The sequence below is a fragment of the Leptonotus elevatus genome, chromosome 2 (assembly GCF_054856555.1).
Source record: "Leptonotus elevatus isolate MCC_2025b chromosome 2, RoL_Lele_1.0, whole genome shotgun sequence".
NCBI lineage: Eukaryota > Metazoa > Chordata > Actinopteri > Syngnathiformes > Syngnathidae > Leptonotus > Leptonotus elevatus.
This window is the reverse complement of record NC_141240.1, coordinates 20,824,023-20,846,251: the sequence shown is the minus strand read 5'-3', so window position 1 is coordinate 20,846,251 and position 22,229 is coordinate 20,824,023. Positions and strand designations below refer to the sequence as shown.

The following is a 22,229-nucleotide window of genomic DNA, read 5'->3' as shown; positions in this document are numbered from 1 at the left end:
GGACGTATTCAGTTTACGGACTTTCCAGGTTACCAACAAGCTCACAATGAAGTAGTTAACTCAGCAGCTTAAGATGCGTGGCCTAGTGCTTTTCATTTAAACATGTCATCCGCAGTTTCCATCTGGACTGCCAATTTTAGCTGCTTCATGTTCTTATTCATTTCTTTGAGTCCATTCTTCATATTGTAAAGATTTTATCTTTCATAAGGAAACACTGAGGACATAACAATTTTGCTACAATGTAGTCAGTGTACAGCTTCTGTAACTAAATTGACTGTCCCCTCGAAATAACTCAACACATTAGCTATAGCAACTGTCAAAATTGCTGGCAACAAAAGTTAATATTATACAATTTGAAACAACTGCATGGCTGTATCCCCAGAAGGAAGCCTTTTCTAAAGATGATGCATAAGAAAGCTCGCAAACAGTTTGCTGAAGACAATCACACAGAACATGGATATCCTGTGGTCTAACATCTCTAACAAGCAAGCTCATGATGAGATCATCATGGGGGAACGGGTGAGTTTTATATACGAAACTGACGCTTTGGTGAACTTATCATGCCCAAGTATAGTGTATTATTCACTTTCGTCACAACTATGTTTGCATTTTTGGTTGTTGACATTTTTTGTTTGGTGGTGTGCCATGACATTTTGTCCGTGCCTTAGATTAATAACGGTTGGTGAGTGACTACGACAATGACGTGGTTGTTGACATCTACCACCACTAGATGTCGCTGTGACTAATTCACGTTTGACGGCGTCAACCCGGAACATTTACACCACATTGACTAAATGCTCCCGGAAGCTAAGCAGATGTAAACAACAAAAGTTAAAAGCGCGCTCACGTATTGTCGAGGCACACGCGAACATGTTAGTTGGATTAGAATGTGATTAGTGAGAATTTCATTGTTTGGGTTGACTGTTTAATAGTAGCCTAAGCAAAGCAAGATGTCAGGCTTCAGCGCCGAGCTTATCGAATACCTGGAGGGGAGGGTTACATTTGAGGAGTTTGACAGGAGAAGAGACGAAAGGAAAGCCAAGGTACGTTTTGAGGCAATCTGGTTTCAATCAAACAAATTTATTAAACCTTACATAATGTTCAGGTCGAATTAGACCCGTTTTGTCCTTTCCTAGCAGTATAAATCAACTATATGTCAACCATTCACCTGGAACTTTGCTTTATTTTCCTAAAATGACACAAAATCCACTAAATTACTAATTTGGTTCAGCTTCAGGTGGTGCAAAATTTGTAAATTTGACCCCTGTATACTAAAAATATATTTTTTGATTTGTCAGTATGTGTTAACTAAAGGAAAATGGGTGTATTTTATTTATCAGACAAATAAAGTGTTAGAAACAGCCCCCGAGAACTGTCGATGGTTCCACCACATTTGCACAGGCTCCCGTACAAACATGCACCTGTTAACCTCATCAAACACACGCCATTTTATTATTGAGGCAACTGTGGCTAAAGCCAAACTGTGGGGGTTTACTACCGAAAGCTGTTTATGAAGCTAATACAGAGAGGTGTTACCAAATACAATAAATGTGGAAACACTGGTATGCCTGTCTTTTGTGTAACTGTATTTTTTTTTTTTAAATCTTTGTATGTTTTTTTGTTTTGTTTTAATTGTTTTTGTTAGTTTTTAAGAGTGGAATAAATTGAATTGAATTGAATTCAAATGAAAGGCATTACTCAATAATATAAGAGAACAATAAGGATATTATTAAAATAATAAAAACGAATTGAGGTATCCCTAGAATACCTAAATATGGATAGAAGATACTCAGTTTGTCTTTGGAACCATGTTGTGCATTCATGTGTTAAATTGCAATTCATTAATTCTTGTTTATGCCTTTCAGGAGTCAGGAGTTCCAGTTGAAAATGAGGAGGTGGCGCAGCCTTCCACTTCGACACAGAACCATTTAAAAATTGGTAAAATTGTAGAGCCACAACTTTCTGAATGTGTGTCCTTAAGTTTGCCCTAATATGTCCCTCTTTGATGTATTAATCAGTGGCATCAGGCAAATGGGGAGAAAAGTGTTGACGATTCTCAGAACCCAAGAAAAACCGTCGGTCATTCTCAAAGTGGGCTCCCTGTGACAGAATTAAAAATGCACATTGTTACAGTGGCCTTAATGTTTTTTGTTTTAATCTAGTAAACCTGTAGTACATTTTAGACGTACATAGATCATTTTTAAGTACCGTTAAAGCATTTCCGATATTTAAGTGCATTGTTAACATTAAACTGCATAATGTTGTAACATAAGTTAGAAATGTTGGGACCCAAGGTGTTTTCAACCTCAAGGCAAGTATTAGATCCTTTAAGACATTCTCATCTCTGTGATTGATTATTCAATATTGTCTTTTCACTACCCACTAAATGCCAAAAACTGAAAATCCAATTTTCAGATTCATGAAAATTCTTCCCCTTTTGATTCCCTGATTGGAAGTTTTGTTAGTTTATGCTGTCTTTCTTGTCTAATTGTGTTTGTCTCCATGTTTGACTTTTTAAAAGTTGTTTATTTATTTTTTATTCCACCTCATGCCCCCTCTAAGAAGAAGGTATCAGCCCTGGGGTTCAGCAAGCCTTCGCCTCAATGCTTGGCGATTCCACCGACCAAATATTGTCAGATGAGGACAATGACAGTTTGGGCTATGTTGATGACAAGAATGACGAGGATTTTGTTGTGGAGGAGGACGACTGCGAGGAAGAGGAGGTGGATGTGGAGGAAAAGGACAAGTTTACATTGAAAGTGCAGGAGAAGAAGCCAAAGAAGAGACCAAAGATTGAAAGCAAAGACAAGGAAAGCGAGGACATGACAGTAGGAGACGTACTTGCGCTGGAGATGGAGCTAACCCGCGAAAACAAGAAAATGATGAGGGTGAGTTGGGTTGCAAAATTGCACACATTTTCAAAGCTGGAAACTTTCTATGGGAGTCGATGGGAATCCTGCTTTGTTTCTATGCTTCCAGGAACGACGTACCCGCAGTAAACTTCCCCGGGCACTAAGAGGCTTGATGGGCGAGGCCAACATTCGCTACGCCAGAGGAGAGAAAGACGACGCCATTGCCATGTGTATGGAGATCATACGTCAAGGTAGGGACATGTTTTTGCTTTGGGGCGTGGTCTCTTATGATACTATCAGCGTCTATCTTGGCCCTTCCAGCGCCACTGGCCTACGATCCTTTCTCCACGCTGGCCATGATCTACGAGGACGAAGGCGACATGGACAAAGCGCTGCAGTTCAGTCTGATCGCCGCCCACTTGAACCCTGGCGACTGCGAGGAGTGGATCCGGCTAGCCGAGATATCACTGGAGCAGGACAACGTCCGGGAAGCTCTCGTCTGCTACAACAAAGGTCTGCCCGGCAAATTTTTCACATCTCTGTTTGTGCTCTTAAGCAATGTTTGAATGAGGATAACTGTCAGTACGTAATTGGTGTGACAGCATAGCAGTCCCAGCACAATTCAGTTCATTCCCGCCCACTTAAATTAATCATTTTTCTCTGGTGATGTTTTTATGATCATCAGCCAAAAACAAATGACAAGCAATTAGAGTTCTCTTAACTCATTCACTCCCAGCCATTTTCACTGAAGCAACCCCCTTCGCTCCGGCTGTTTTACTGGATTTTGCAAGGCCCACAGAATATTGTGTTCTATTGCTATAAAAACATGGAACCAAAAAAAAGATTAGTCTCTTTCATCAGAAAAAAAGTATATTTCCATTTGTTCCCGTTTTGCAGAAATTAGCATTAGAACATAGTCATGGTTTTTCCTGTGTACAAAATTCAGAGGCGGCTACCTCCACCTCCAGCCTAAGTGACTGATAATGAATGAATGCTTTAACATGATAATAGTCATATTGTTATCGGAACTATTATTCTTATTATTGGAATGTGGAATTATTATATGTTGCCTGTAAAAAATGAAAGCGAATCAGTTGAATTTACAGAATACACGCACGTCATGGCGCATGGTCAGGATTAGGGATGTTCAATACCATTTTTTTCCCGACCGATACGCAACACTTGAGTGTGTAGTCACCGCTGATACCAAATACCGATACCACAAGTAAATACAATTCCCCACCCATAAATGACCAATTATTTTAAAGAAAGTCTTATCTATCCCAATATGCAACTTTTCCTTAAAATTGCATGAAGTTAATGGCAACTTTGTATTCATATAATTTCAAATATCTTGTCCTTGATTGTAAAACGGCCACCCAATGGTATCTGTCACCACCGTGAGTACCGATACATTAAAAGAAGACTGGTATTAACACCGATACCTGATATCGATAGTCACTCATCATAGTCAGGATACCACCTCTGCCTCAATTTGAGCCAGGAAAAACCCTGATAGCTAAGTTTCATCATTATTCACAAACCTGTTGAAAACACTGACAAAAGAGCTTTTTGCAACACGGCCCTGGTTGATCTCTCATACTCTGCTGCCACCTGCCGGCCGTTTTTTGTAATAACTAAACTACCGTTGCTTTAAGCGACCTATTCAGGTCAAAGGCTGCATCAACGCCTTCTGTATGCTCTAGCATAAAAAACATTTTAAAAAAACAAACAATTTTTTTTTTATAGATTTGTTTTTGGGACCATGCCAATATTTAAAATAGAACGTTTTTATACGTGTTTGGGAACAAATGAGTAAATTGCCCCGCCCTAGCCTGTCATGAGATTCTTCTAATGGAAAACTAGAAAAACATCAATACAATATTAAAATATTGAGAGAAATAGGTAGGAAATACTGGTGGAGTTAAGTACCGGTTGTATAAAGTGCATTCTTCCAATCCATCCCGCAGCCGTCAAGTACGCTCCCACCAACGTACGCTACCTGTGGGACCGCTGCAACCTCCTCATGCGTCTGGGGGAGCACAAGCAGTGCATGGATGGCTACCGCCGAATCCTGTCCCTGCTGCCAGAGGAGGAGGCGGAGCACTTCATGCAGCTCTCCAAGGACATGGCCAAGTATGGAACTCGCCACCCACCAGTGTGCTAATTGATACTAGTACCAATTTCCTTCGTGGTACTATACTGCAAATACAGCAAGCGGTGCTCTGGCCCAAAAATGGTGATGGTGAACAGCCGAGCACTCGCGTTGACAACAGCAGCCAAAAGAAATCGGAAAACACTGTCGAACACGAGTGTCCAGACTACAGCCAGTGGAGACCATAATAATGCATTGCTTTTATATGTAGAAACTATATAAGAAACTATTTACAACTAAAATAGTAAAAAATATATGTTTGTAAATCTCCATGAATAAATACAATTGCGTGCTAGCAGTTAAAAAAAATATACACGTCATCACATCATCCATAAGACACATTGTGTTGTAATATGGTCAGTTTCATGTTGTTGTTTGTTTACACAAATCTGTACTATAGGTCTGTCCTCATGCTGTCTGTTATTTTTACGTATTATTAACCAATTGTCTTTGCAACAAATCTTGAAAGCTCAATTGAACAATAAGTGTCTTTTTTCATTGTGTGGGAGTCAGGCAGCATTATTTTGAAAATTTGGATCTTTTTTTTAGACAATCATAAGCAAAAACAGCTTTCATAAAGTTGAGTACGCCTGTTTTGTTTCAAATGGATCGCTATAATGCTTCCGTGTAGAAGATACGGTCAGCCACGGAGGTAATGATTCATTTTTACCATTTACACTTTTTAGTCATCTCATCATGTTATTATTTGAGAAGATGATTGAGAAAATGCGTCCTACCACTTTATTTAATGACAACGTAATCAATTTGCTATTTCTTTAGCGGATTAAATTAAGCATTGAACATGGTTTTGGACTGGTGTTGTTGATAGCAATATAATCTAATGTCTAATCTAATAAAAACAAAAAAATATATATATATATATAAATTTAAAAAAATCGAATATAATCATACCAAATTCAACAATGCTGTTTTTGACATTTGCTGGATTTCCTAAAAATAAGTGATTTTTGAAGATGTGAGGATTTTGCCCAACAGTGACGCCACCTTAACCAAGTGAACGTACGTCTGTCCTTCTTACACACATCTTCCGCTGCTTAGGAGTTACTATGAAAGCGACGACCTGCCCTCGGCACTGGGTGTAATTGAGGAGGCTCTGGCGCGACACCCCAGCCTGGTTAGCGATGACATTATCAACATGGCCGCCGAGCTCTACATCACCAACCACCAATACGACAAGGCTTTGCAGGTATTCGGGCACACTTTATCACAACCGCAGCAATTGCATTGGTTGTGAATGTCATATATCATCCTTGTGTCCTCGTTCAGGTCTTGGTCCGTTTTGTGGGTGTGGTTCTGGTCCAGGATGAAAGTCAGCCAGAGCACCCCGTTAAATGTGAGAATTTGTCAGAGACGACAAGTGAGAATGAGGAGAAGAACAACGAGGACGCACAGTCGGAGACTACGGAAGAAAAAGCGTCAGCGGACAAATGTAAGTCACATGCAAAAGTGAAAGTATCGATTGTAGTGCGTTGGAGCAAAAGTTATATTACCTGAAGCAAACTGCCCAATAAGATACAGTCCAAGATTGGGGCCTTGAGGCTATTATAAAAACTCCATTTCACATTCGAAAAGCCCTCAAAGAACGCCGCAAACTCTCATGCAAGCAACTGAAGCTTCAAGCGACTCAATTAAGATGAAGTGGTTGACAAGAGGCCAAGCAGAGAACTGTAGAGAAATTCAATCCGTTTGTGCCGATGCCCAAAATGTTCTCAAAGATCAGCGGAACACAAAGATAACAGGACGTGTTTTCAGCTCAAATCAAGGATGTTCAGGTTCCAGACAGCATTCCCGTGGACCTGAAGGCCAAGCTGATGATCTGCCTCATCCACCTGAGCGTCTCTGCACCCCTGGAGGTAGCAGAGGATTTTGCAACTGTGACGTCTTTCAGACAGGGCCGCAGTTTGACACTTTTCTTCTGGCTTTTACCGCCCGTGTCCCAGCCTCTTGTGTCTTCACTAATGGAGCAAAGCGCCGAGGAGATCGGCGACTTGTACCTGGACGTGGGCGAGGCCTACCTGCAGAAGGGAGAGTACCTGTCTGCTCTACCTTTGCTGTCTGCGCTTGTCATATCTGAGAAATACAACCTGGCTGTCGTCTGGCTTCGGCACGCAGGTAACTGACAAAACAATCTCAACACTATGTCACGTTTAATATTTGCTTCATTCATGTGGAATTGTTTACGTTTGTGTTGTTTGCTGCTTGTAGAGATTTTTGGGGCATCTACTACTTTATTTTCTGGTTGTTCCTTTGTGTTATATTTAAAGTTGGTTGAATAATACTTATTTTTGACATCAATTAACTCATTCACTCCCAGCCATTTTCACTGAAGCAACCCCCTTCGCTCCCTACTGGATTTTGACTGATTTTGCAAGGCCCACAGAATGTTGTGTTCTATTGCTATAAAAACATGGAACCTTCCAAAACAAAAATTAGAGTCTCGTATTTCATCAGGAAAAAAAGTATATTTCTATCTGTTTCCGTTTTGCAGCTATTAGCTTAGCATTACAATATAGCTCAGTTTCATCATTATTCACAAACCTGTTACAAACAGTGGGGAAAAGAGCTTGTTTGCAACATGGCCCTGGTTGATTGCTTATACTCTGCTACCACCTGCACCTGCTGGCCGTTTCTTGTAATAAACTAAAGCTGAAAGAATATGGCTGGAATAGGTTGTGGTGACGCAAGCAAAAAAACGCTGCTTTAAAATTGGCTTTTTTTTTCTTTTTTTTTGTGGTTTTCGGCCAAGTATTTTTCATTTTCGGTTTCAGCCAAATATTTTAATTTCTGTGCATCCCTAAAAACATATAAATACGTTTTTGGGACCATGGCAATATAAAAAAACATTTGTATAAGTTTTTGGGAGCAAATGAGTTAACAATGCAGCTAATCAAAAGCCCCTAAGAGAGTCACAGGCTCAAGACTCAAGGTCAAACCAAAATGTTGGGCCTGCTCCCAAAACATTCTATTATCTGGACTTTCCCCCTGGGTGAAGAACTGCTACGGGTGGACGCTGGGCCTTCTCATCTCCACCCTCGCTCCCTGTATTTTCCACAGTGGCGAGTCAAAGTTGTCTCCACGACAACGAGACGATATGCCTGGCGCAGCGCTCTCATCCACAACAACATGTTTTTCACCGGCTCGCAGACATGCAAATAATTGTGATTATTATTTTCCCCATAATCAGCTAGCCCTAACATAATGTTGTGACAGGAGAATGTATCCCCCTACATTAAAAGCAACTGTAATTCCGTTGCAGAGTGTCTGAAGGCTCTCGGTGAAATGAAAGCAGCGGCCGAAAGCTTCACAAAGGTGGTGGAGTTGGCGCCGCAGCACCTGGAGGCGCGGCTGTCACTCGCCACCCTGCAGCAGCAGCTCGGTCGGCCCGAGTGTGCCCTCAAAGCGCTGGAGTCCATGTACGACAACGACACGCTTGCGCACGACTCGTCTGCGGCGCAAAAGGCAAGTGATTTTTTTTCTTTTCCTTACGACACTTTGATTAAGAAGCAGACACTCGTATCATCGGCGCGCGTCCATATCTGCAGGAACTGAAGCTGCTCCTGCATCGGTCCGCGCTCCTGAAAACGCAAGGACTGATCCAGGACTACTTGGATGCCGTGATCACTATGATGTCCATGCTGCTCAAGGTTGCCTCTTTATTTTCTCTCCTGTGAAAAAAGCAGCACGTAAGAATCGCTGTCATGCGCGCGTTTGTGTATCCGAGGTGCCCATGCAGCGCGCCATGGTGTGTGTGCGCTCTGTCATCAAGTCAGGAGAGACTCACCTGCACTTGGTGAAGGTTGGGAACATGCTGTCCGACGTCGATGACCAGGAAGCGGCTTATTTGGATATCAAATGTACGTATAGACCTTTTCCGAACTGTAAAAACGTGTTGTTCTTGAGGTTGCGCTGACAATTTCCTTGGGGGAGAAACTCGATGAAGTCAGCGGAACCCGTATATAGGGAGGATCAATTATTGTCTCTTTTCCGTATGATCATGTTAACTTAACTGTGTCTAAATTTCCACCACATGTACTTTTGAATCGGTTTACCTGTTTAAATGTTAATGACAACCGTCTCACCAATTTACCTCGCATATCTTCTTTCCGACTTCACTTGACTTTGTTTCGTTGTGTTTCTGAAAATATAAATACCGGGACCATAAAAATACTGGAACTGTCACACGTACTGTAACTTCAATTCAAGGCTCCAAATTTTTTTTTTCATTTTTCTGCTTCGTTTGAGGAGCATTTTCTTTCTTCAGGTTAATCACAGGGAAGTGAAGCAAGAGTTTTATTAAACAAAAATGTGACAACATAATGAAGAATTGTTTTTCTGTTTTCTAGAATCAATGATTTTTGTTTCCTAAATTCACATTGTGTATAGCGGCAAAGCAAATGACATATTCTTGTTGAGAAGTCAAGCTAAATAGATTTTTTTTAAAAGCTCTGATTTAATGTAACTTATAAGAATATTCCGTTTCGTTTATTAAATGTAATTATTATGACATTGCTATAATGCAACAAGCTGCATTACTGGCACTTTAATTGATATCATAGAATATGTCATGCTTGTTGTTTCATTAGCGACTGACGAGCACAACACTACTCTTGTCCCTGCGTAGTTTTACACGTCCATGTTTAATAATGAGGAGCAAATGACCAATTGTGACACACAAACTTGAAAATTAAATCCGAGACCGTTAAGATTTTTAGCTACAAAGATGCTTAGTCGGCAACCTGGGAGGATATCCGCCTCCCGTATCTGAACGCCATGTCATACTTTGATGGCGGCAACAGGTAAAACCAAGGTCCTGTCCAAAGAGGACTGGTGGCAGCTGCTGCTGAGCTGCGTGCTGACGCTGTGCGAGGTGCAACGCTACGAAGAGGCGGAGCTAATGGTGGACTCCGCGATGGAGTTCGACTCCTTCTACGACATCATCACCCGAAGGAAGGAGCTGGAGTTCCTCGGGCTCTCGGCCAGCATCCTCTGCCGCGACCACCACAAGGCCTACAACTACATCAGGTTTGAGAAGTTGATTAGTTCCTCCGCGTGTCACTTTTCTCATTTCGGTTTCCTCTTTCCAACAGATTGATGCTGATCGATAACGTGGATCAGCCTCAGCTTTGGAATATATTTAACCAAGTAAACAAACACGTCGCTTTGTACACATCTCCTTTCAACTCGTAATGCAGTGACATGCGCTCCTCCTAGCTGACGTTATCGTCCCACCACCAACGCCATCATCGCTTCTGCCTGCGTCAGCTTTTGAAATATCCCGACAACCAGGCCCTGTGCGTGCTCTGCGGACACAACGCCATGGTGTCGGGCAGCTTCAAACACGCCCTGGGTACCGCGCACCAACCGCGATTTTTGTCAATCGGACCATGTGCGCGCGCGTGACCGCGGTCTTGTTTGTCTCCAGCCCAGTACGCTCAGGCCTTCCAGTCGCAGCCTGATGACCCGCTCATCAACATGTATGTGGGCCTCACCTTTTTCCACATGGCATCCCAGAAATTTGTGTTAAAGAGGCACCCACTGGTTGTTCAGGTATGTTGTGTTTGGGCGCATCTGTGCTTTTGAGGAACTGTCTTCTAATAAATATATATATAATTTTTTTTTTTTTTTAGGGTTTCACCTTCCTGCGGCGGTATGTGGAACTGCGCGGGGAGTGTCAGGAGAGCATGTATAACATGGGCAGAGCAGTCCACCAGATGGGCCTGACGCATTTAGCCATCCATTACTACCAGAAGACTCTTCTCCTGCCTATCGAGAAACTAGAGGTATTTTCCATGTTTTATTTCATACTTGGTGGCATAAAGACAAATTGATCTTTAGTTATTTTGTTCTGGTTATTGTGGTTAATGAGAACTAACAAAATTAATCCAATTAAGGCTGGTGGATATGGCCCCCAAAAAATCATGATTTTTTTCTCTCTCTCTCTCTCGTCATTCAGGACAATTATGATTTTTATCTAATAAACCCAACAAACGTTTATTTCAAGGTTTCATTTGTTCAAAAATAATTCCTATACAAAATGTTCAGACAACAATAATGTATACTGTTTCCAAATCAGTTTTAACTATTGTTGTCAAAGCGTTAATTGACTAATTAATCACAAAAAATGATCGCATTATTCATGAATTAATTTTGACCATAGATTATCCTTTAGCGTGACAGCGGATGGCTATGTTTAAGGTAGCACAGGTTATGTTAATAAACATAATTACATTTACAATATTTGTTCATGTCAAAATATTGGGGTCATTTTTTCCCATTTTAAATTATGCAAGTAATAACTGATTAGAAAAAGAGGATGAGCGTGTGCAGTGAATCAAAAGATGTGGAAGACGTCCTCATAACATTAAATGTCAAAATAATTAACACATAACCGTTGCTCTTCAAATTTGGCGGGGGGGGGGGGGAATCTTGATAATAAAAGTATTTTTTATTAGAATTCTAAAATGTGATTCATCTGATTAAAAATGTAATCGTTTGACAGCTCTAGTTTTAACATAAACTTAACAAAACACATTAAGTAGCTATGTTTTGTAAACCGTCCATCCAGCATTGTGCCACTTGTGCCATGTGCAAAATTACAACTCACAATAATATCTGGAAGTAACAGAAGATAAGAACAACAGCTTTTAATAAACCAGAAGACAAAATTTGAGTTCACGATTTTAGCACATTTTCACCGATTCAATTTTCAGAATGATGATTAATTGAATTAATTCAATTTATTGCAGTCCAAAGTGGGAAAACATTAATAAAATAAAATGGAGAGTGCTTTAGAAAAAAAGAAAAAGAAAGAAAAGATAACTGAGACGACATTTTACATTTATAAAAATATCATTAGAAAAAAATATCCTTCAGTTTTATCTTTTTCAGTTATTTTCATAAATGACTTTTCGGGGCTCATTTTAATTGTATTTATTGTATTTATTTTGGTATTAATGTACATCTATACAGAGGAAATTTGTAAAAAAAAAAAAATAATAATAATATTCAAAAAAAAAATGTTTACTTAATCAAAGCATATAAAAAAAAAAAACTAATACACACGCTCTAAAAATGTATTTAATCTCAGACTGAAATAAAACTAACTATAATGAATAACCCCAAACAGTTGTAACCGTTGTGGTACCTTGAACGCGCCTCCTCTCCAGTGCATCCTCACAAGAACTCTCCTCAACCCACACCAACAGGGCATCGATGATGACCAAGTGGATCTGAGGAAGGAGGCCGCCTTCAATCTCTCCCTCATCTACCAGGCCAGCGGCAACATTGAGATGGCCCACCAGCTCATCACCACACACTGCGTCATTTGACAACGGGCCAGGCCGAGAAGGACCGTCACCAATTATGAATGATCACACCTCCAACATCAACTATGATCATGTAGATTTTTTTTTTGTACTTACAAACATTTTAAGTTTACAAGTTTAATATATTTAATAAATAAATATAAATCATTCATTCATGTTCTATACTAAATATCCTCATGTTATATTCTTCTTTTTTTTTTCCTGACAAAAAAATGGATGGACGGATTTTCTGTTGTTGCAAGGATTAAGGCGCTGAGGATTACTTGCCAAATCCCTACATCTCGGCTATCCCATTCCCAACCTTCTGCTTGCTTCATTTTTCCTACCCGGGTCACTGCACTGCATCTGGCCTTTGGATGTGTAGGGTGCTTTTTTTTTTTTTTTATCCACTCACAAAAACACATACAAATGACTGAAAATACAAAGATGACCTTAAAGTGCATACTCCATACAGCTCTTATGATGGATTTCATGTCATTGTCAGTTGGATGCAATTAAGTGTACCGGGTCATTCCAGAATTGGGGTACATTTTCTGTCCCACCATAGCACTTTAAATAAAATAGAGAATTGTACACTTAATATGTCCATCCATCCATCCATTTTCTGTACCGCTTGTCCTCACAAGGGTTGCAGGGATTGCTGGAGCCTATCCTAGCTGGCTTCGGGCAGTAGGCGGGGTACACCCTGAACTGGTTGCCAGCCAATCGCAGGGCACACAGAGACGAACAACCATACTCACAATCACACCTATGGACAATTTGGAGTGTCCAATTCACCTGCCATGCATGTTTTTGGAATGTGGGAGGAAACCGGAGTACCCGGAGAAAACCCACGCAAGCACGGGGAGAACATGCAAACTCCACCCAGGAAGGCCGAAGCCCGGACTTGATCTCACAACCTTTGCACTGGGAGGCGGACGTGCTAACCAGTCAGCCACCGTGTCGCCTTAATATGTGATTCTAAATATTATTTAACTTACCATAAATCTCAAACTCCCTCTAATTGACCCCCCCCCCCCCCCCCTGTTTATTTATTTTTTGTCACTAACTTGCATATCAAGTACAGAAGGTCAGTAAGTTTTCAATCTGCCTTTTTGGGTATGACTTTGTGGATGTCTTCCTTGTAATTAGAATACTGTGTTTTGTTTCATCATGCACACTCATGTTTACACTCACAGAAGTTGTGAGTGTAAACCAGTGCTTCTCAATTTTTTGTCTGACATCAATTGAAATGCATGGGGAGAAAAAAATGTGATAAACAAATATAACATGTAATGTCCAGTCAATAGCATCAATCGAGCAGGCAAATTAAGACATTATAGCGATCAGCGAGTTTGTATAAAATGCTAAATATTGTCCGATCCAGATCTAGCCGACCAGATCTGTGTAAAGCACGGGTGTCAAACATACGGCCCACGGGCCAGATCAAGTGTAATCCGGCCCGCGAGACCATTTTGCAAAGTAAAAAAATTAGCAATGTCGCACCAATTAATCAGCTAGCCACAATCAAAGCATATACATTTCTAATTTCACACGTACTACTCAGACAAGCAATGCAACTTGTACACAGAATTGCTCTGGATGTCATTATTTTACACACAACTTAAAGTTAGTTTTTTTCTTTTTTTTAAACATAGACCAACATAAATCAAACATATGTGCTGAATACGGCACACATTCCAACTACACATATGACAAGGATTAACATCCTTATAACTTCATTAACAGCACCACAACGCATTCTGTGAACAATATACAGGTATATGCAAAATAGGTAGTTATAACATGCCCGAAACTCATACTCATATTTTTTTGGGACAATAGATTTACAGTTGCGACCTGCAATTTAGGGCTGGCCCGAAAATATGGAAAATTTGTGTATAATTGACGGCAATTCTTTTTTAATTATATACCATGATTTTACCGATCCGACCCACTTGGTAAAATATTTTCTTCCGTGTGGCCCCTGAGCTAATATGAGTTTGACACCACAGGTGTAAAGTCTACTCCCAACTCTCCACTGCCATTATAAATAGTTGTTTATAAAATGGCTATAAGCTCATTAACTCACCTCTGCGTAATATTGTATCCTTATTAACATTAAACAAAACCAAAAAGTCATATCAATTTACAACATACAATAACTTTATTCAGCTTGCTCTTTAATCTGTTACAGCAACGATTTGAAAAGCATCAATTTGCCTGAAATTAAAAAAAAATATTAAATGAGTTGTGCAGTTACACTTTATTCTAGTATGGCAAACATACTTTATATTAGTAGAAGAGTGGAAGAGAAAAAAGTGAGCTAAATGACTCGGCAGAAATGACATCAAGCTAGCGCCAACAAAAGTCTCTTATTTCACTTTATTTTATTTTTTATTTTATTTTAATATTTTCAACTGTAATGGAGTGTGACATTCAAACCAATGCAACCCTGCAACTCATTATCAGAAGAAGTTAAATAGAAAATATTTGTATTTTGTTATATGGCAACGTTTGTTCTTTAACAGAATGGAGCTAACACTGTTAGCATCTCGGGTGAAAACTCCATTTGATTTGTAATTCCAGGCATACAACAATGGTTAATGTAGTATTCAAACCAAATTTAATTGTGAATGGGTTTTTTTTAAAACATGTTTGTCATGTGCCTGAGTATCTGTAGCAGGGTTGCAGTAAACACAATATATGATATGACAAATTATCTCATTAAAAGTGTTGGTTGAACTTGACTAATCAAATTATTTCATGGTTTAACTGTTCTTCTTGGAAACCAACAAAAATAAGAAATAAATCTAGATGTTGATGCTACTATTTGACGTCATAATCACATGAGAAAAAATATGACATAGCTATATGACCCCCTTGCCCAAACAATAACAGATTGGAGCTTTTCATCACTAATCACGTACAGTTATGGGACTCTATGCGGCCCGAATCGCTGTCTGAACACGTGACGCACAAAGAGGGGGTGGGGAGGGGTGAGGCGGTGTTATTTTGCTGTTCAACACGACCAGCAGTACAGAACATACTCGCAAGCAGGCCCGATAACATCCAAAAGTTGCTCATCTGCATTTTTAATCCCAAAAAATAAGGGGCGTCTGTAACACGGCTGCGTTGGGGGCTTGTTTTCGCTGAGGGAGCGGGAGCAGAGCAGCGGAAACGGGACGCCGGATGTAGAGAGGTCCGGTCCAATAAATAAGACATGAGGCTGGCTGGATGCACCGCGACGAGAGGGCGACAACCAGCCATGATGTGAGGCTCCCAAGCTGACATGTTTGCTCGTTTGTGTGTGTGTGGAACGTGTAGCTTTTGACAGACTATCACACCCTCGAGGGGGAGGCGGCGCCTCGCCCGGGTGCTGGCCGCTTCGACGCCGCTGACAGGTCGCTGAGCTCCGCGGCACCGCGAAGCTCCGTCGTACATCAGCGAGGGACTTTTGCGGTCTATTTTGTCACGCGGATGGGGCGTTGAAATCAAGGCAACAAAGGTGAGCAAACGTCTTTTGTTTCTTTTTTTCTTTTTTTTCTTTTTTAGACATTTCATTGTTTGCTGAAGATACTTGATTAATGATGCAAAGCCATTGCAAGGGTTTTGTTTCTGGGCTGCTCATGCAGTGATGGGCTCACACTTCAAAGTAGCATCAAAGGCCTGTTGAGTGACATTAAAGTGTTGAATAAAAAAAGAGGCCAACTAGATTTTTTTTTAATGTATGTGTGCAAAGACAGCGTGCACTATTGTGCTTCTACTACCACATTGATCCCAGAATAACAACTGGGCGGCTCACATTTCCTTCCTCAAAAGCCTCCTACTCATCATCAGATCCTGTGAGAACCTGATTGCTCTAAAATATGCCATACCTTACTTATCAATGCACATGAAATTTTATTTTCCCCTTGTTGCAATGAATCATACAAAAATAGAAGCTATACAGACAGTATTTATTGAATTATAATGCTGTATTGCTACTATAGTATCATTGCATTATAACATAGCTTCATTTCTATATACTTCATGAGATGGCAAAAGCCATCGCTGTTGTTTTTGTGTCAAGATATTTGCTAGACTGTATAATGGGGTTACGGTTCTACTGTCTGCCCTCCTTTTCTGCATACAAAGTGTAGACCAGTTTTTACCAACCTGTACTGAGCCAAGGCACACCAGCAAACAAAAATGCCACAAAAAAGTGGATCAATAGAATATAATTAAATATGTACTTTGTGCTGTCAAGTGGAAGAGCATTTCATGATCCTGCCTGTCATATCGCTGGCATAGGTACGATAAGCAGATACATTATTTGCATTATTTGGAGGAAATGGCGGCACAGTGGGTGACTGGTCAGCACGTCCGCCGCCCAGTGGAGTGGACGTGAGATCGAGTCCGGGCTTCGGCCTTCCTGGGTTTGCATGTTCTCGTGCTTGCGTGGGTTTTCTCCGGGCACTCCGGTTTCCTCCCGCCTTCCAAAGACATGCATGGCAGGTTAATTGACCACTCCAAATTGTCTATAGGTTTGATTGTGAGTGGGGATGGTTGTTTCTCTTTGTGTGCTGTGATTGGCTGGCAACCAGTTCAGGGTGTACCCCGCTAGTGCTCGTAGTCAGCTGGGATAGGCACCAGCGCCCCCCGCGACCCTTGTGAGGACAAGCGGTTAAAAAAATGGATGGGTGGATGGAGTAAATGGGTAATTTTTCCAACCAGCTAATTTGAATAATTTCTTAATAATTTCACACCGGTTGGGAATTAGTAAATCACTGCTGGAGACAGTAACTCTGAGGAGTGTCAAATTAATTTGAGTTCAGGACCGTAATCACTCAAATTGGATCCACATCAAGTGGGCCACACCATTATATTTGTGGCCTAATAAGCCATAAAAAAATTTGCCATAAAGTCACAATTATCACATATTAAATTAAGTACTTTTGGAATATAGTGACTTTTATTTCTTCACAAAAAAGAGTGCAAATATAATAATATAATGATTCAGGGTTTTCATTTACACATGTGCAATATATAGACCAGAGTGACAATTTGGTAACTTTACATACCACATTAAAAATGTTGGTAAGGGATGGAAATTTCCTGTAAAATGTCATATTAAGATGGGGGATTTTTTTTAAATATTCTAAATTGGATACTTTCTATGAAAATTTATGGGAATTAAAGGGGTGAATCGCCATTTTTAGCCTCTCCACACTTAAACTGTACTACCACCCACACGCCCGAGTCTTCTCTACGTAGCACCCTTCACTGCTGGCGCGATTCTAAAAATGCATAGTTGCCATAAAGACACAGTCACAGAAAACGCTAAACAACAACAACATAGCAGTGCTAGCAATTCTAAGCTAGCATTAGCGCTGTAAACTAGCCAATTGTAGCCATAGCTGTTTGTGTTGGTTGTATGAAATTTCTGACTTTCAACATTCCTGGAAATTTGAAACCGAGCCAATAATGTTCATTGTATTTGTTAATGCCAAATGTATGCACACATAATAATATATAGAATTCCATAATAATATACACTACAGTATTACAGAGGAATAAGTACACCATAATATATATTATGTAACGAGTGCAATGTACACAAATACAATGGGAGTCTAATCATTAGCTTAATGTGACCAAAATAGGATATCAATTATTTTCTGATGCCACCCTGTTCTTGAATAAATAAATGAATAAAACACTTTGCTGAGCTTCTCAAGACTGGAAAAGTTCTTAGTTGATGTACTGTCTATTTGGGAACTTGGAATGTTTTACAGCAGCCTCAGTACACACACAGGGCTGTCATTGGGTCAGAAAGGCACCGGGTCACCTCTGATTGGCCCGCTTTGTCCTTCTCCAATCCTCTTTCAGTTATTTAAGTCAATACAACTACTGAGAAGCATTACTCTGTTGGTAAAGTATAACAGAGTTTGTGTCCCATGTCAGACTGGCCACAAATAGGTCCTATTGCTGGTGTATCACCATGGCCTGGGCCATATTTGTGATTTCATTTTTTTTATACATGTGAATTGTGACAGTTTTATAATTAAGGAATATAGCCCTCGAACTTTCTCCTGCAACTAGCTTAGAAGATGCAGTATTTTTAAGCTTATTTTTTTTCTTGTTGGCATCCAAAAGAATAAAAACATCTCCAGACCACAAACATTTTTCTTGTTTGTTTTTTATAGGAAACACATGTGTGTGTGTGTGTACGCGCGCGCTCCCCAGCCCCAGATGCCATAGTGTACAAGCACAAGCTAACTCTGCAGCAAATATTGTTTTGCAAAAAGTGCCTGACTCGGTTTTGCACTTATGTCTATTTTTAGTTACAAAGTCTCACCATTTATAAATAACCCACAGACTTGATGCTGGTGCCACTCACATGGTTAGACTGCTCCCACTATTGCGCCCGCTGCATGTTTTAAAGACGCCACCACACTTACAGTATTTGCTTCGATGATGCCGTGAGGACATCATACTTGTATCATGAGCCTTTTTAAAATGAAATATTCAGAGGCAAGGATGGAGCTAATTATGTTAAATGACATATATTATTCATGTAAGCATATAAAATAGTATCAATCTGTCGTCAAAATTGATTTATGCTTTATCAATCTAATTTCCATTGCGCTTGCCTTCATTGGGTGATCTGGAGTTTATTACAGCTGACTTTGTGTGAGCGGTGAAGTACATGCTGGACTCCTCACCAGCCAATCACAGGGCACATATAGACAAGCATCTATTCACACTGACATTCACACCTATAAACAATTTAGACTCTTGAACCTAACACGACTGTTTTTGGAATATGGGAGGAAGCCAAAGTACCCAGAGAAAAGTCATGCAGGTGCGGGAAGAACATGCAAATGCCACGCAGAAAGGACAGAGCTAAAATTCGAACCTCAATCCCCACGGCCCAGTATTTCAAAATTTTTAATCCAGATTAAACTGATTCAGATTTCCAAATTCCATTTTCCTGATCCAAGGATCAAGATTTTTTTTATCCCGGTATTTCAATACTTTGCTGGATTAGATCAGAATAATCTGGATAATTTTTGGATTGAGATTTCCAAATCCATCCCGCCCCTAAGATTACCCTGCCCCAGGGGACAGAAAGTGTGTTCTGTAGACTTCAAGGCTATGATAAACCCATAAGTACCAAATGCAAAAGGGGTGGCCATTTTGCCACTTGCTGTCCAATGAAAATTACATCACAGTTGGTCAGGACAAATGCAATATTAATATGAGTGCTGTGTTTAGACTAGTGAAGACACATACAACATATTGTTCAGAATTTTTAAAAAAGTTTTGTTGCTGTTTAATTTTGGGTTGAAGCCATTTGGATGTTTTTTTGACATTTGTGAAATTTTGTAAAACAAAGTACATAATGAGGTTTCATTAAGAATATTTATTTTTTTACTATTAACTCATTCACTGCCATTGCAGTTAGACGTCGGCTTTAGACGTCAAAAATTAATTTGAACTGTTTCTATTAGTTAAAAATGTTTCCACTTTTGTTAACAAGAGTATAAAAAACTACAAAAACGTTTTTATTGTACATTTAGAACATATATAAAATTTGTGATTAATCATGAGTTAACTATTGATGTCATACAATTAATTACAATTAAAACTTTTAATCGCTTGACGACCTAATTTTTAATAATCTTTTTAAAAAAAAGATTATTAAAAATTAGGGCGTCAGGCGATCATTTTTTTTTAAATTGTAATTAATCGATTGACTTCAATAGTTAACTCATGATTAATCACAAATTTGATATCTGGTCTAAATGTACAATAAAACATTTTTTTTAGTTTTTTATACTCTTGTTAACAAAAGTGGAAAAATGTTTAACTAATAGAAATAGTTCAAATACATTTTTGACGTCTACACCCATCAATGGCAGTGAGTGAATGAGTTAATTCCGGGAAATGGAATTATTTATTGATGAGTATATGTGAAACTAATACATGGAATCACAGTGTAATCCTACCCCGTGGTGGGATTATTTTAATGCTATTTTTCATGATCAAACTGATCCAGATTTGGGACTGAAGTTTTGAAATACTAAACTCGGGCTCAAATCTGGATTAAAAACAAGATTGGATTTCAAAATGTAGATTAGAATTTTCAAAATTAAATGTGGTTTTCTATCCTATCTGGATTTAATCTAATCCATCAAATTTAATCCTGTTGGATTATGTTTTAAATACTTGGCCCATCATTTTAAAGCAAACCTCTAAAATAGCACCTCTCAAAATAAAATTGAAAATAATTAGTACTGTGTACCCTCATGACAGGTTACCAGTTGATGTGCAGTTTTTGATTACTGTAAACTGCCCAACATACAATACGCTTATGTTCAGGTGATAGCAGCTGTGGTTTATTTGGACCCTGTAAAAAGTGAAATCAATCTCGAAAGTGACCGCAGACTTGACATAGACAGGAACCAAAGGAGGGATGTGGGGGATGTTAACATCATTACCAATGGTTCATTCTGATAATTACTCCCAACAGGCCATCTCATTGGCTGAACAAGCGCAGGAGTAGAGCACTGGAACTGGTTCATCTAATTGCATTGTGGGCCCAATTAAGGGAATCATTTTCATTAATTCCACCCTTGTTTTGCTGTGAATATTTGTGACAAGTAGCATTGAGTTGCCATTTCAGTGTTTGTCCTGATCAAGGTCCAAATGGATGTAGCAGACGTCATTTTCCAGTAATTTTTTGTAGTCGAAATCAGTGGTTTGCAGTCTTAAGACCAAGTGACACCTAAAGTAGTATTTAGCTAAATGAACTTAAATACATGTTTGAAAACAAACAGTTCTCGTTTAAGATGAAATGCAAATGCATTGCACTTAATAGTTAAAAAGTTGAAGCCTCTGGAACAATATGCACATACAGTTTGAACGTTAAGTCCTGTGATTCACTAAAGGGAGCCCACATTGGAGAATCACTGGTCAAAATAAAACAATTATTTTTTTTCTTTTCTTTTTACATCCACAAAAGGTTATGTGAGTTAAATCTATTAATTTCCAGTCTTCATCGTATACTTTGCTATAGGTATGCTCTATACCACCATAATTCCATGGGTGAAAATACAATTGATGTTGTTTTAGACTCGTGCTGTCTTTAGACTCGCATTACAGATATGTTATTAAAACCGAAAACATTTAAAATTGTGAAAAAAGTGTATGTCTTCCTTAAAGTGTACGTATAGATAGTTGACTTTATAATTTCTTGTTTCCAAGGAGTTGGGTCTCTGGACTCCCTGGCTTGCCATCAAGTGTGAAGTTAAACCACCAAGTGAGAAGATCTGCCTTTTTTAAGAGATGGTCTGAGCACTGAAAAGCACTATCATGTCAAAGCCAAAAGGTAAGCAGAGCTGCAGTGTTAGCACAGATTATTGTTAGCTAACAACATTGCCACTCCTGACCCGTCATAACTGGCACATACTCGAATATTTAAATTGTCAAGGTCTAGATTTGAAAATAATTCAAGATGATATTATGGCAACTGTACCGTAGATAAAAAGTGTGATTAACTCATTCACTGCCATTGACGGCTAGAGACGTCAAAGATCTATTTTAATTGGCAGTGAACAAGTTAAAAATACTCAGCATCATTCCTTCTTTTATTCTCCCCTGTCCTTTCCTTCCAGGTCTCCATCATCCCTCCACCCACCCCCCTCCCTGAAGTGAATAGGGACAATAATAGCGGATCATGTGCAAGGCCCTCAGTTATCTGCCTGTATTATATGGGAGACTTTTGCACATGAACAACAAAGACTGAGACTCACTTGCTTCATTATACCTCCAATCACAAGCGAGGGAACACTGAAACATTGCAGCCAAAGAAACGTCTGGCGAAGATATCCGGGAAATTTTAAAGTGCAG

General features: G+C 39.6%; 1 protein-coding gene and 1 long non-coding RNA gene across 4 annotated transcripts; both read left to right on the top strand.

The window, feature by feature from the left end:
* The first annotated feature begins 812 nt into the window (after positions 1-812).
* On the top strand, positions 813-14,942 carry gtf3c3 (general transcription factor IIIC, polypeptide 3). 3 transcript variants are annotated; one of them, XR_015094262.1, is made up of 20 exons: positions 813-1,043; positions 1,866-1,938; positions 2,563-2,888; positions 2,980-3,103; positions 3,174-3,365; positions 4,823-4,988; positions 6,067-6,214; positions 6,295-6,457; positions 6,781-6,881; positions 6,969-7,140; positions 8,285-8,487; positions 8,571-8,672; positions 8,750-8,882; positions 9,825-10,050; positions 10,116-10,170; positions 10,240-10,375; positions 10,451-10,575; positions 10,656-10,808; positions 12,234-12,426; positions 12,596-14,941. XR_015094262.1 is itself a non-coding variant. In XM_086070239.1 (19 exons), the coding sequence occupies exons 1-19, from the start codon at positions 951-953 to the stop codon at positions 12,354-12,356; spliced, it is 2,811 nt and encodes a 936-aa protein (XP_085926365.1). In that variant the 5' UTR covers positions 813-950; the 3' UTR covers positions 12,357-14,942. The 3 variants fall into 3 exon arrangements, 2 of the variants coding, with proteins under 2 accessions (XP_085926365.1, XP_085926364.1); XM_086070239.1 differs by having other exon boundaries at positions 2,566-2,888; positions 12,234-14,942; XM_086070238.1 differs by having other exon boundaries at positions 12,234-14,942.
* Positions 14,943-15,367: 425 nt separating this feature from the next.
* LOC147178814 (uncharacterized) lies at positions 15,368-22,191 on the top strand. Its single transcript, XR_015094082.1, has 3 exons — positions 15,368-15,840; positions 21,585-21,708; positions 21,995-22,191. It is a non-coding gene; the product is annotated as an uncharacterized LOC147178814 (long non-coding RNA).
* Positions 22,192-22,229: the final 38 nt, after the last annotated feature.

Coding starts and splice junctions, on each gene's coding strand:
- gtf3c3 (XM_086070238.1), top strand. CDS start 951: ATGTCAGGCTTCAGCGCCGAGCTTATCGAATACCTGGAGGGGAGGGTT. Junction 6,215..6,294: donor AATACGACAAGGCTTTGCAG/GTATTCGGGCAC, acceptor GTCCTCGTTCAG/GTCTTGGTCCGTTTTGTGGG. Junction 10,809..12,233: donor TGCCTATCGAGAAACTAGAG/GTATTTTCCATG, acceptor CCACACCAACAG/GGCATCGATGATGACCAAGT.